General features: G+C 22.4%; 1 protein-coding gene across 1 annotated transcript; it reads right to left on the reverse strand.

Moving 5' to 3' along the window:
• Positions 1-3,703: 3,703 nt before the first annotated feature.
• LOC110636342 (uncharacterized) lies at positions 3,704-4,015 on the reverse strand. Its single transcript, XM_021786000.2, has one exon. The coding sequence runs from the start codon at positions 4,013-4,015 to the stop codon at positions 3,704-3,706; it is 312 nt and encodes a 103-aa protein (XP_021641692.2).
• Positions 4,016-15,368: the final 11,353 nt, after the last annotated feature.

Below are 15,368 nucleotides of genomic sequence, written 5' to 3' on the forward strand. Positions count from 1 at the left end.
AATTAGGTGAATTAATAGTGCATCAATAAGTTAGCTATCCGATCTATTTAATTCATTATAATTTTGTGATTAATTAATTATTATTATTTTTAAATTACTTGACAAATACAATAAAAGTATAAATAAAGTGAAAAAAAGATATATGCTACGTGCTATTTTTAAAGTATTATTATTAAAATTTTTAGAATAAATATTTAAATTTATAAATAATATTTATTGATTAATTATATAAATATATATTAATATAATTTTAAAAAAAAATTCACCTTTTTTCTAATTTAATCGAAAATTTAATTTAAAATAATTTTTTTTGAGATATATAATATGATAAGCATACACCTAGCTGCCGGGTCAATTCCAATTTCGGTTCACAAAAAAGGTTGAACCTGAACCCTACTCTAAGGTTCTAGTCTTGTCAAATCCAATGGTCTATTATTTTCAATTTTTTTATTTTTTTTAATTAAAAAATTCAGTTTAACCTAAAATTAAATCAAACAATTTTAGTTGAATTCTAGTTCAATCTATTCGCAATTCGAGCCAAATAAAAATTTAATTAGTTTCAATTTTAAATTGTAACATGACTAGATTTAGATAAATATAATTTTATAACGTCTGATATTATAAATTTAAGAATTTTAAAATTTTTAAAAAATATAATAAAATGAATTTTAAATAATTATTATTTTATATAAAATAAAATTTAAATAAAAATTAATATTTAATATATAAAAATAAAAAATTTTAAAAAAATTATATTACATGACAATTTTTTAAACATTTTTATATATATTTAAAATTCAATGAACCCTCAAATTGAGACCGATTCTCCTCCTTCCTAATTTAAACGGGAAAATGTAATTATCATATTATATAGTTTGAAAAAAATGGCTTTGACAAAGACAGGAATTTAATTAAGAATCCCTTCAATAACAGGTAAAATAATAAATAATTTATTTTATAATATTATTAAATCTATAAATAAGAAAAAAAATATTTTTTTTAGTATATTAATTAAAATATTAAAAAAATTAAAACTAAATTTAATATGGTTAAAGTAACTTTACGAGGGAGAGAAGACGAGGGAGATGGGCCCGTCGTGAAGTGCCGCGTGGACCCATTCGCGTCCCGACAAATATATTTCACTAATTATTGGGAAAAAGCAATTTAAAATTGACTTTGCAAACCGGAACTTTTATCAAAATATGAAAATAATGAGAAAATTAACAATATTTTTTGCACTTTCTTTTTAGATTTTTTTATAAATATTATAGTAAATACTGAAATTTTGGATTGAAATTATTACGGTTTGATTATTAATTAAATTATTATGCTTAATTTTATTAAAAATATATTATTTATTTAATAAAATTAAAATTTATTTTTTTTATTTAAATAAGAAAAACAAAAATTAACAAAATAGAAAGATTATTAAATATTTTTAATATTCCTATATTATTTCTTATAATCATATAAATTTCATTATTTATATTATAAAAATAATTTATTTTTCTATGGAAAATGTGCATAAAAAATATTCTAAAATCTTCTGACAAAGTACATACGTCCAACCCACTAACACCCCACAGGCACATGATCAAATAACAAAGAGGTCAAAATTTAAATAATCATATATTTATTATAAAAATTTTTAAATTATATTTTTTGATATAATTAATTTCCACTGAGTATTAAACTTAATATCTTACAATTTTTTAGATAACATAAAATCTTAAATATTAAGTGAGAAATTTTTGATGTAAAGAATTCAAAATATAAAATAGGATATAAGAAATTTTAAGAGACCTTTAAAAATATTGATAAAATTAACTGAAATATATAGTCTAATATTTAAAATTATTCAAAGAAACTTCAACATTAAAAATTTTCATATCTCAGTACTAAAAAAGATAAAATGAGTCTTATATTGAAAAAAAAATTATTTTAATATTTGGCACTTTCTAATTAAAATCATAATAATTTTAATACAGTAAATAATATTATTTCATTAAAACTATGGAGGCTTCTCGCTACCCTTCATGGGTTAAGCTTCCACAGTTTTTTAATTTAAGATTTATCTTGTTTGTTCACCCTCCTCAAGATTATCAACATCTCATATCCATGTTACTATGAAGATGGGTGATGCCTAAATGCATGTGTTCCTCCTTGAATGCCTCCATAGACGCATGCTCTGTCTCTGGTCTAACCGTCCCAATGGTGGTGAAGATGGAAAAGGCAAGTGCATCGGCTGTCGCAATGGCTCGTAGAGGACTGGGGCGGCCGTTTAGTTTACACTACTAGCTAGTGTAAGGTTTAGTGAATGGGATAGAATTATCTTATGATGGACTTTCTTTTAACCTTCTGTTAAGAGATCGTCGTTTTCATATTGTACTGTTTGTGATTGTGATCTGAAATGAAATCTCTTGTTTATATGGGGAAGAAACAAGAATATTTTCATATATTATTAATTTATTTGAAAAAGACTCGAATTTCATATCTTTAAATTAAAATTCATTAACACGTATTAAGTATATACGCATTCTTTTAATTAATTAATATTACCTTTTGATCTTTTTATATTGCAGGTCAACTCTGATCGTTTTCGGTGTTAATGGATAATTTAAGATAACGATATAGATGGCATACATCAAGCTATTCAAATTCCATTTCGTGTTCAAATGCAAATTTTCTTCCATTTTCAACCGTTAAAAGAGTGGAAAAGTAAGAATTTTTTTTATATATAAAATAAAGGAATTATTATGTATTATTAAAGTAAACGCTCTTTTTATATAATATCACGAGCCTCACTTGCTATTAATATGAAAAAAGTAAAATTTTATATCGAAAAAAACACTAAAATTTAATACTTTTGATGTATTGTAAATTTATCTACTTATATTTTTTAAAAATTTTGAATTAAGTTTAAAATGACTTTTCTTTATCGAATCAACTTACATATTTTAATTTAATATTAAAATAAGGCTGATTTAATTTAAATTAATTCAACTAAAAAAATCATTTTGAAGTTAATTCAATATAAAAAAAAAATACAGACGCAAATTTAAAATATCTTATATGCGTGGGAGACTGCAATTTAAGATTGAAAATTTTTCATTCACATGGAGATGGATTATTTTTTAACCCTGGAAATGGGTGAAGCACATGGCGACTGCATTAATATATTGGGTTGCTTTCTGTTTTCATTAACATCAGCTGCATTAATATAAACTAATCATGCATATATATTTTATTTTTCTAATAAAAAAAATATAAACTTTGTGAGAAATTTAGCTTAATTAAGATCAACAAGGATTTAATTACTCAAATAAAGGGATTTTTTTTTTCCAGTCCTTCCTCTAATATGTTCTTTGCAAAGGAATGCTAATAATTAAACAGTACTTAATAATGTCCTACTGTGAATTTCGACCAGCTATCACATGATGATCGATATCAAAACATACAAAACCTTAACTTGATATTTGATTTGAAATCCATAATTAAATGACTAAAATGGGCAGAACACACATAATCAAGAGGCTGGCAATCAAGAGGCTGGCTGGCATTGTCTAGTCTGATTAGATTTAGTCGAAGAAGAAGAAGAAGTCTGATTTGGGAAAAAATTATTAATCTCCTTGTGAAAATAATAAATCTTTCCGATCAAAAGAAAACCCAGAAATGAATGAAAGAGATATGAAAAAATTCCTACTCATTTTCCACTGGAGACGTTAGACCGGCACAGAGGGCAAGAGTTGCAGTTTGAGAGCCAGGAGGAGATACAACCTGCATGGTAGACGTGGCCACATGGGACTCGTTTCCCACCTACGCCTGACTGGAAACGCTCCATGCAAACGGAGCAAACATCATCCGAAACAACCGTAGGCATATCGGCGACCAAAAAGTGGGATTCGGAGATTTGATGGCCGAAATTTGGAGGCAAAGTGAGAGCCTCATCCATGTCAAAGCTTACATCGATTAGGCAGCTTGAGAAGGTGTTGGACTGCGTAGATACAGTAGCCATTTTCAAAGAGTAGTGAGAGAGAAGGCTAGAGAAAAGAGTGATATGAGATTAATTAGGAGATTGAGAGTTAGAAAGAGTAGAGATGGTGGAAAGCGATGTACCCATTGCCATGGTTTTATAGACGAATTTAGAACCCAAATTTGAAGGTTTCCTGAGTTTAATTTTTCACGTGCTGAGCTAAGGAAATTGTAGAGAAGGCGTTTTTGCTACTTTTTATTATGGTATTATGCCGCCTCCGTTGGCTTAAGACCAAGAGAATAATCTGTCTTTCCTAATGCTAAAGCTCGATTTATTATGGAGTTATGACATAAAATATTATTAAATATATAATTTTATTATATTATATACGTATAATTTAAAATTAATTATTTAATTATCTACAATCAGAGACAATATAATTCATTTTCCTTTTAATTATGTAAAAGAAAATTTAAGTTTTTATCTCAATCTGTTATAAGCTTTTATTAAATTTAAAAATTAATTATTTAATTATCAATAAATTTTAACTAAATATTAATAAATTATTTATAAAATCATTAAGTTATATTTGAATTTTAACTAAAATTTAATAAAAAATCTATACAAATAATTGAATATAAGAAAAAATTACATTAATTTTTAGCAATAAAAAGAACTGTGCGTTTCCACTTGCCACCAAATGTAATAATTGGGCCAACTCACTCTGCCGCTCACTTGGGCTTCGCCGGCCCTCTCTCTCTCTCTCTCTCTCGGCCGATATCAAATGGGCATTTGATGTTTTGAGAGTTCTGACTGTCTTACCACCACCTTATATTTTATAATTTATACGCACCTAACCTTTCTAAAACCCTAATTTTACGCAGATATATAAATATAATTATAATTATTAATGAAAAAAAATTGTTTGGTAATTATAATTTTGTAATTAGCGTATAGAGTATAATTTCTCGTCACTAAGGGATTGAATTTGTAAAGAAAATTGATGTGTACTGTGTTCAAATATGGTAATCTCACTTTGAAATTAATTAATTAGGAGCTGTTTAAAGTTTATAATTTTTTTTTAATTTATTTTTAAGAATTAATGCATATATATATATATAATAAAAATTTAATAGATCAAGTAATAATTGACGGACTATACGATATGAGTTAATTATCTTATTTTTTGTTAAAAAAATTAATTATCTTAAAATAAATAATTAAATATATTCAAATTTGAGACTTTCTGATTTCCTACATCTTAAAAATGATGAAAGAATATCAGATATATATAAATTTTTAATTTTTTATATATATTAATGATAAATTATGGTACTCACATTCTTTGGGAATAATACGAGAGGTAATAAATTAACGGTTTTTGAAACATGAAATGAAAAACAATACATTGAATATTGTTGTATGAAGATTCGCTGCAGCATGGGGCGATCACCATGGGTTAGTTGGGTGTATAATAATCTTTTATAATCAAGTCTTAATTAAAAAAAGATTTAAATTTCTGGTAGAACAACCAATAATTAATCACCAACTATTCGATCCCATTGCTAACTTGATACTTTAATTTGGCTTTCTAACCACCCCCCACTAACTTGGATATATATATTATAATTATCCCTCATAATTTAACTTTCAAAAAAAAAATTCCTGTGAATTTTTTTAAATAAAAAATAATTTTTATTCATAAATAATTACATAATATATATAATAAATTTTATCTTTTACATGTAACATATTATAATATTACGTAACTCGCTTTGGATTCTCGAATGGAAACTTGTCCCACGCCAAACCTGATAGGTTGTAGCCAAACAGATGATAAATTTTCAGAATCACAGGCTGGGCTTTTACCCTCAATATAAAGGCAGAGCCCTATGACCCAAGCTGGAAATCTCCATTTAGTAGTTTTATAATGGAATCAAAATCAATGCCAATAAATTTGGGCCTGGCGTTTAAAGGTTTCATCTCAATATTGGTTATTTATTAATTATACTATAAAAAATATAAAAAAAATAATAAAAATTAAATATTAATATAAATTTTTTATTTTCCATTACTATGGAATAAAATTTTCATGATAATGAAAAATATGTTAATATTCAATTTTTATTATTTTTTTATATTTTTTATAGTATAATTAATAAATAACTAATATTAGTATTAATCATATTATATTATTTTATTATTATTTAAAAAAATTATATATATATATATATATATATATGCACACCTGCCTCCATTTGAAGTTTTATTTTTTATTAATTAATTATATTATTTTTTTTAATTATGATTAAGTTATTAATTTTTTAATTATACATATATAAGTTACAAATTATTTGATTATTAGACTTTAATACTATAATAAATAGCTATTATTATTGTTATAAATACCTAAAAAGTTCAATTTAATTTATTAATTTTACCTAAAGAAAATATATACTCATTTTATATATGTTGCATTTTCACTTTCTGATAAAGAATTGGCCTATATTTTTATAAAACAAATTTAAGGTGAGGTAAGATTTTAAATCTATCATATTTATACCAACTGATAATTTTTAATTAAATTTATTGATTACTATTTTACTATATTTTCTGAAGTTGTAATATATAATTATTATATAATTTAAATTTCTAAATATAATCCACTTTTATATATATATATATATATATATATATATATATATATATATATATATATATATATATATATATATATATATAAAGTATGAATGTATTTATAGAGAAATGACATGTAACACTTTTATTTTAAATATTTTTATTATTACCATTATTATCATAATTTTTATTGTTAACTAATTAAAAATAGCAGATATATTTTAAAAATTTAGAAATTTCTTATTTAAAGATTTTTAAATTTTTAATTGTTTCATTTAATTGCAAAGATTTAAGAATTGTAAATATTTAAATTAATAAAATAATTTAGAAATATACTGTAAAAATTATCACATGAAGTTAAATATTTTGTCATCATATCATATAGAGTTAAATAATTTGACCTCTCTCTATTTTTTATATATTTAATAAATTTTAATTTACCTTGATTTTATTTTACTTTAACACATAGTTAATAAAAATATATTTTTAATTATATATTGAATGTTATATATATATAATAAATTATGAAAAAATGAAATAAAATTTTATTTTCATACTAATAAAAAATAAGAAATTTATGTTAATATTCAAATTTTTTTTTGATATTTTTTATAATATAATTACTAAATAACTAATATTAGTATTAATCATATTATATATATATATATATGCACACCTGCCCAATTGAAGTTTTCTTTTATTAATTAATTATATAATTTTTTTAAATTATGATTAAGTTATTAATTTTCTAATTATGTATTTATAAGTTATAAATTAATTTAATTATTACACTTTAATACTATAATAAATAGCTATTATTATTATTGTTATTATTATAAATACCCGAAAGTTTAAATTTAATGATAGAAAGAAAAAATTAAGAATTAATTAAACTAATTTATCAATTTTATCTAATAAAAATATATACTAATTTTATATATGTTGTATTTTCACTTTTCTGATAAAGAAGTGATTTATATTTTTATAAAACAAATTCAAGAGTATGTAAGATTTAAATCTATTATATTTATATCTATTGGTAATTTTTAATTAAATTTATTGATGGTTATTTTTTTATATTTTCTCAAAGTTGTAATATACAATTATTATATAATTAAAATTTCTAAATATAATCCTTTTGTATATATATATATATATATATATATATATAAAATAGGAATGCATTCACAGAAAAATGATAGGTAACAATTTTCTTAAAAAATTCGTCACGTATCACTTTTTATAAATATTATTCTTTATATTAATTACTATTTAATTTTTTATTTATTGCTTAATTATCATTATTATTTAAAATACTACATTAAAATTTATGATTTAAATTATTATTTTTTTAAAATTTAATTTTTTAAAAATTAAGATATTTTATAGTTTAATACAATATTTATAAATTATTTATATTATTCTATAAATAATAATTATTATTTATTTTTTAATTCTTTTTTTAATTATTATTATTTTTATAATACTACTTTAACATTTATTATTTAAAATATTATTTTCTTTAAAATCTAATTTTTAAAAAATTAAGATATTTTATAATTAAATATAATACTTAAAAATTATTTATATTATTTTTTATAAATTTATTTATATTAAATATTATTTATCATATGTTACTTTTAGTAGTAATAATAATAATAATTTTAATAATAATAATAATAATAAAAGTAATTGATCACCATTAATTTAAATAACAATGACTATTAATTTATAATATCATTATTAATTATAAATACTTTTTTTATATTAATTATTATTTATTTTTTTATTTCTCTTTTAATTATCATTATTACTTATAATATTACCTTATCATTTATGATTCAAATTACTATTTTTTAAAAAAATTTAAAATATTTAGTAATTAAATGTAATATTTATAAATTATTTATATTATTTTATAAATATTAATTATTATTTTTGTATTTCTTTTATAATTATTATTATTACTTACGATATTACTTTAATATTTATAATTTAAATTATTATTTTTTTTATTTTTATTTTTCAAAATTAAGATATTTTATGATTAAATATAATATTTAAAAATTATTTATATGATTTTTTTATAAATTCATTTTTGTAAAATCATTATTTATCAAATGTTACCCTCTATAATAATAATAATAATAATAATAATTATTATTATTATTATTATTATTATTATTAATTATTATTATTATTATTATTATTATTATGGATTATTGATGGTCATTAGTTTAAAAAAAATTAATTATTAATTTGTGATATAATAATCAACTATCATATAATTCAATTTTAAATTATTTCATATCTTTAACAAATATTTTTATTGCATTGTTATATTTTTTATTATAAAATATTTATTAAAAAATTTGAGAGATAAAAATGTATACAGAAAAGTTATAAAAATAAAATATAGAGATTAGACTTATATATAATTAGTATATATTATTTTTTATGTTAATAGTTTAATATTTTTTATTTTTTTAAAATTAATTAATGCTTATTATTATCATTATCATCATCATCATTATAACCAACTTATAGCCATTTAATTGATCATTATAACCAACTTATGGCCATTTAATTTAAATGACAAAGTAAATAAGAAACATTTTACTTTAAAAAAAATGGAATTTAAATGTTTTTTTTTATCATTTTTCAATTAAATAATATTTAGATATAAATTATTTTTTTATTTAAATAATTTTCATTTACTTGTGAATATATAGTATCATATGAGATTTTTGATACATATTAAGCACTATTATTTTACTAAATATTTTTATTTAACCTAAATATGCTCAAATATTTTTTTATATTTTATTATTTTTTTAAAGTTATTAGTTATCATTCTCAAAATGTATTTATTTAAATATATATAATTAATATTTATTTAATTATTAATTTTTTAAATTTTCTTATTTAATACTTCTTAAACTTTGATTATCTTATTTCATTATAATTATATATCGAATAAAATTATAATTAATATTTTGATTATCTATATTTTATTATAATTAATTTTCATCAAAATTATTTTTAAATTTTAATTAAATATCTATATCTTAGTGCATAAATTATCTCTTAACTATATTTTTATATAGAAGTAGAATTTTAAAAATAAATTGTAAATATAATAACATTGAAAATTTATCTACAAATAAAAATGATTAAGAACAATTAAAGTTACAATATTATAATCATGAAATCTGCCTTTTGAAAAATAGTATGTATTTATAGTATTTATTTTAATAATAAAAATTATGACATTTTAAAATTATAACTTTTATTAAATATATTTATTTTATATTACAAATTTATGTAAAGTTATAACTATTTTTGTCAAATAATTATTTTATAAAAAAAATTGAGATTAACAAAAAAAATACATTTAGATGTAGTAATTTTGAAAATAATATAATAGAATGTTATTTTTAATTTATAATAATATTATGTATTTTCATTATTACTGAAATTAAATAATTCAATTCATTATTGGCTTGATAATTTTTTATCATATTAATAACAAAAAATATTATATTTATACATTTTTAAAATAATATTATTTTCTCATTAATTTAATATATTTTTTATAATTTATAAAAAATAAATATCAATTTATATAAATTATGAGATAAAATATAAAAATTTTATGAAATTTAAATTTTTTTTAAATAAAGTACTTTAATACATTTTAAATAAAATAATTATGAAAATTATTCTTAATAAATGTATAAAAAGAATTAAATAGGTATTTTAATTAATTATAATATAAATTAATTAAAAATTTATTATTATGATAGGTAAAATTTTATTTAAATTAAATTAAATAAGAGATAAATTTTAATTTAAAATTAATTTAATAATAATAATTTATTTTATTTAAAATATAATTAAAAATTAAATTAAAAAATAAAAAATATAAATTACTCATGCTATGCATGGGCATTGTGCTAGTGAATATAGTATTTTGGGGTGTTTAATTTAAGTGAATCTTATTAGGATAAATTTAAATAGTATATAATTAAATTTATGATATATTTAGATTTAATAATTAATATTTATATTGAATTTGAGTCGAATTTGAATTTTATATATTAAATATCACATTTACTTAATAATTAAGTATTAAAAACTCTTATTATAATATTTTAAAATTTTTATATTTTATATAAATTATCAATTAAAATATATAAAAATTAAATACATCCAAATGCTATTCCAGTAATACTAATCGAATTTATAATTAATTCGGTTTGATTGATTTTTAAATATATTAAAACCTATTATAATTATAGGCAACAAAGGGCAACAATTTGAATAAAAATTCCAACTATGTATCCATGATAAATAGAGTTTTTTTTATCATAATTTTAATTTTTACAAATAAACTCTGCCATCAATTGATAAAATCTCTAATGGCTCAGATTGGTTGAAATTTGGGTGTGAATTTTCCATTGGTAACACTATAGTACAAAAATTTTACAAATTATCAACGAATTTTTTTCATTGATAATTTTATAATATTTGTTGATATTTGAAATTATTAATAGATACGATATGTTATAATGAACTCCCTGTTGATTTTTTTTTTAACAATGAATTTTGAAATTCATTGGTAAATTAAGAAAAAAAATATTATAAACCACTGATAATTTTAAAAAATAAAAAAATTAATTTCAATAAAAATAATAAATTTTTTATTATTAAATTAATTTTTTAAAAATTCTTTTATTATTATAAATATGTTTTATTTTATGATTAATAATTATTAGAGATACTAAATCTTAGCCATTCACTTCTCATGATCTTGAACATCCAAATCTACCTATATATTCTTAAGTTTCTTACAAACCCTATCCAAGCCAACAGTCGCCCTTTCCATGGTCTCCTCCCTACCTAATCATCATTTCTTCTTCTCTTCCTTTCTTTAGAATCTTTGTTTTGCTCTTGTTTCCTCTTGTTTTCTGTTGCATATTCTTTCTTAAGACCTCACATCTCCTCACCACACCATCACTGAAGAAAATCCCTCTCCTCTATTGAGTTCTCACCGTTCCTTTTTGTGTCTTAATTTATTTTTGTGATTTATGCAATTTACAACATTAAAGACAGTCATTAGAAAATTTAAGTCTTTAACATTTGGATTCCTCGGAGGTGATAGTCATTTACAAAATTTAGATTTTTTTTTTTTAAAGATTTGTTTGATGAAATTTGTAATATTGATTATGTTGCTCTTATTATTTGCAAGTTTCTTATTCTGGTTGAGTTATCTGTATTTTGAGTGATTTGTTTGGTTGATTTTGTTTATATTTTTGAGTGATATGTATTTCTCTCCCTCTTCTTCATTTCTTTTTTTTTTTTCTTTTTTTTTCCAGCTGAGTGGGAAATCAAAATTCCAAAGGAAATATAGATTTGTATTTCTGTTAAGCTAATATTGATAATAAAAGCAATTAAAATTGCCTGAAGAAATAAAAACATAAAAGTTCAAAACCGACAAAACAAGCTAAGTTGAATCTAATTATCTTGGTTCAATTCAATTCTATTTCACTTATTATTCGGTTCGATTCGTTCAGTTTAGATTTTGATAGGTTTCGGACCGAATTGGTTGATGCATGCTCCCAGGCAACCATTATTAAGTATTTTCATTAGTGGTTACTTCATCTCTATTTTCATTTATACATCTTTTTTTTTGTTTTTTTTTTCAATAATCTCTATATTTGCAGTCTTTTGAAGTACATCTATATTTGTCCTCCCTATTATTGTTAATAGATATGAGTTTTATCTTTTCTTTTGAAATTATTGTTAATAGATATGAGTTTTATCTTCTCTTTTGAAAAGATTTATTGTCTCCTCTTCTGTGAGGATTTGGTATTTCATTATTTACAAGTATTTGTTGTCTCCTCATTGTTATGTGATGTCCCAAAATATGTCCAAAAGAGAAATGAATTGGACTCTAAAAATAATTTTTCGTTTCTTGCTCAAAACCTTTGAAAAATTGCAGCTTGGTTCAACCTAATTTTCTAATGTAAAATATGAACAATACAGCTCAATTGATAAGTTGATTCAAAGTTGGATCATAAGCAATCAGTATACTGATCTAACAGAATTTATTGGCATTCAGTAAAAATTTCAGTAATTTGAATAAATTCACAACACAGCAAACAAAGTAGTACACCAGATATATTAGTTGACAACAAATAAAACAATAAGCAAATTAAATCAAATATCAGCAGATTCAGCAGTAAACCAATTTTCTCAGTTTGCAGTAAGGTAAACATTAAACAGTATCAATTTTCATATCAATAAAGACACTTTAATCATAAAGTTAAAATGCATAAATGTAAAGAGTAAGAGTTAAGAAAATTGAACACTGAATTTTTATAGTGGTTCGGCTCAACTAGCCTACATCCACTCTCTCAAAGATCCCACTTTGAGTCTTCACTCCACTAATCTTCTCTTTTAAAGGCAAAAGACAAAAGTCCTTTACAAATCTTTTCACCAAAGCTTTTACAAGTAGCTTCACACTTCTACCAAGCGTTATCCCAAACACTTTTCACAATCAAGCTTCAATAGGTGCTTGAATGACCTCTCATAAATGATAAGAAAGTGTTTAAAACTCAATTTCACTCAATACAACAGAATCTATAAAGAAGAGATGAGTAGGTAAGCCAATGATGAACAATAAAAGCAATTTTGAGCACTTTGAATGAAAGCTTTAATGATCTTAAATGGTTAGGAATAGTAGAAAGACTTTCATTAAGCGTAAAATAGCCAAGGATAGGTGTATTTATAGCTTTGGAACGTTTTTGACCGTTTGAGAACTCATTTGAACGTTATAATTTCAAATTTCAAGAAAATAGCCGTTATTTTGTCCTTTTCTGCAATGTTATGCAGAGTTGAGATAGTTAACATACCAAAAAAAGTAGCAAACCAGTTAGCATACCCAAAAAAGTAGCAAACCTGTTAGCATACCAGGAAAACTTTTCTGCATAACTTTGAAAACTTTAAAACTTTACACCAAATCATAATCAAATGCTTTTAGGCCATTGATGATATTCAAAAGAAAATAATTGAGGGATTAAAAATAAGTATCATTGGTTTCTACTCCTCAATTCTTTTCACAAGCAATTCTAAAAGTTTAAAACTAACTTCTATACTACATGTACCTTCAAATTTGATCTTCAATGCAGCTTTGGAAGGTAAAATTTTCTTTCTTTATCTCATTTGATTCGTCATGTGTTATCTTAAAATGTCATCATTTCTTTAAAAGTACAAATCCATCATGAATTCCTTGAGTATTTTTCTTTGTTTTTTGAGAAGCACAATGTTAGTTTGATTTTAGTTGGGTTTTGTTATCATCAAAATCTATGCTCCTTTGAGCTCATGGGGTCAACAATCTCCTCCTTTTTGATGATGACAAAACTCAATTGAATCACCATGTAAATATTGATAAGTGTGAGTATGTGTATGAATGTATATGTGGGAATAACTCCCCCTATGTATGTGCTTATATCAACATTTAGTCACAAATAACTCCCCCTTAATAATTTCAATGAAATATTCATAAGCATTTTCTGTCTCAAGGAGTTTTAGGCAAGTGTGACTAAAATACTAACTAAATATGCACAATATATTTTCATATCAACAATATATTAATCACAAGCTATATTAATCACAAGTTATACCAATAAGATCAATCATTTCTCCCTCTTTTTGTCAGCATCAAAAGAACATGGGATAAAACATGCACATGTGCATAAACCACAAATTCAGTTTAAGTGCGGTGAACAAAACAGTCAAAACAGTAGATAATATACAAACTAATTAAAGTCCAGAAAACTAAAAATAGCAAACGAAGTAGCAAACTAAGAGACAGACTGTCAGACAAAATTAAAATCAGTAAACATCCAGTATGGGAATTTATCCTTTTAGCCTAGAGCTTCTTCTGATTTGTCTTGGAGCAGCCATCTTCACCCTTTTTGGCTTGACAGGTTTATCACTCAAGGTTTGAAGGATTTCAGCAGCCATTGCAGTTCCAGGTGTTAAGGGAACAATAGGGCCAGCAACTAACTCAGATGCAGCAGTAGAACCGAATTCTGCAGTAGGCTTTTTGCCAGTTTTAGTCTTTTTGCCAGCTGGTTTACCAGTTTCTTCTTTCTGCTTGCTTCTTTGTTCCTCTTTAGCTGTTTTTGTTTTTCCTTTTGCAGGTGCAGCAGGAGCAGGAGTTTGTGGTTCGAGCTCAGAATCAAATTCACTCATGTCCTTTTCATTGCCTCCTTTTCCATTTCCATCATCGAAATCTTCTTCCTCTTTTTCTGTTTCTTCTTCTTCCTCTTCTTCTTCTTCCTCTTCTTCCTTTTCTTCCTCCTCTTTTTCTTCTTGTTCTGTTTCCTTTTCTTCCTCTTCTTTTTTAGTTTCTTCTTCTTCTTCCTCTTCTTCTTCTTTTTCCTCTTCTTCTTCCTCTTCTTCCTCTTCTTTTTCTGTTTGTGGAACAGAACCAGTAGCAGCAGCCTTACTGGTTTCTCCAGCTTCGGTGCTTAAAATACCCAAATGAACGTTGATTTTGAATAGTTCTTCCACAATTTTATACATCAGCATCAAAGTTCCATCAATCTTAGAATCAAGTGCATTCAACAGAACAGTTTGAAAAGATCGAAATTTATGTATTTCTTTAAATTCAATATGAACAAATTGCCTTAAATTATTCACTTCTTCTAGAATTTCTTCAACATTAAAAGCACCACTTGCACTATTC

The sequence above is a fragment of the Hevea brasiliensis genome, chromosome 11 (assembly GCF_030052815.1).
Source record: "Hevea brasiliensis isolate MT/VB/25A 57/8 chromosome 11, ASM3005281v1, whole genome shotgun sequence".
NCBI lineage: Eukaryota > Viridiplantae > Streptophyta > Magnoliopsida > Malpighiales > Euphorbiaceae > Hevea > Hevea brasiliensis.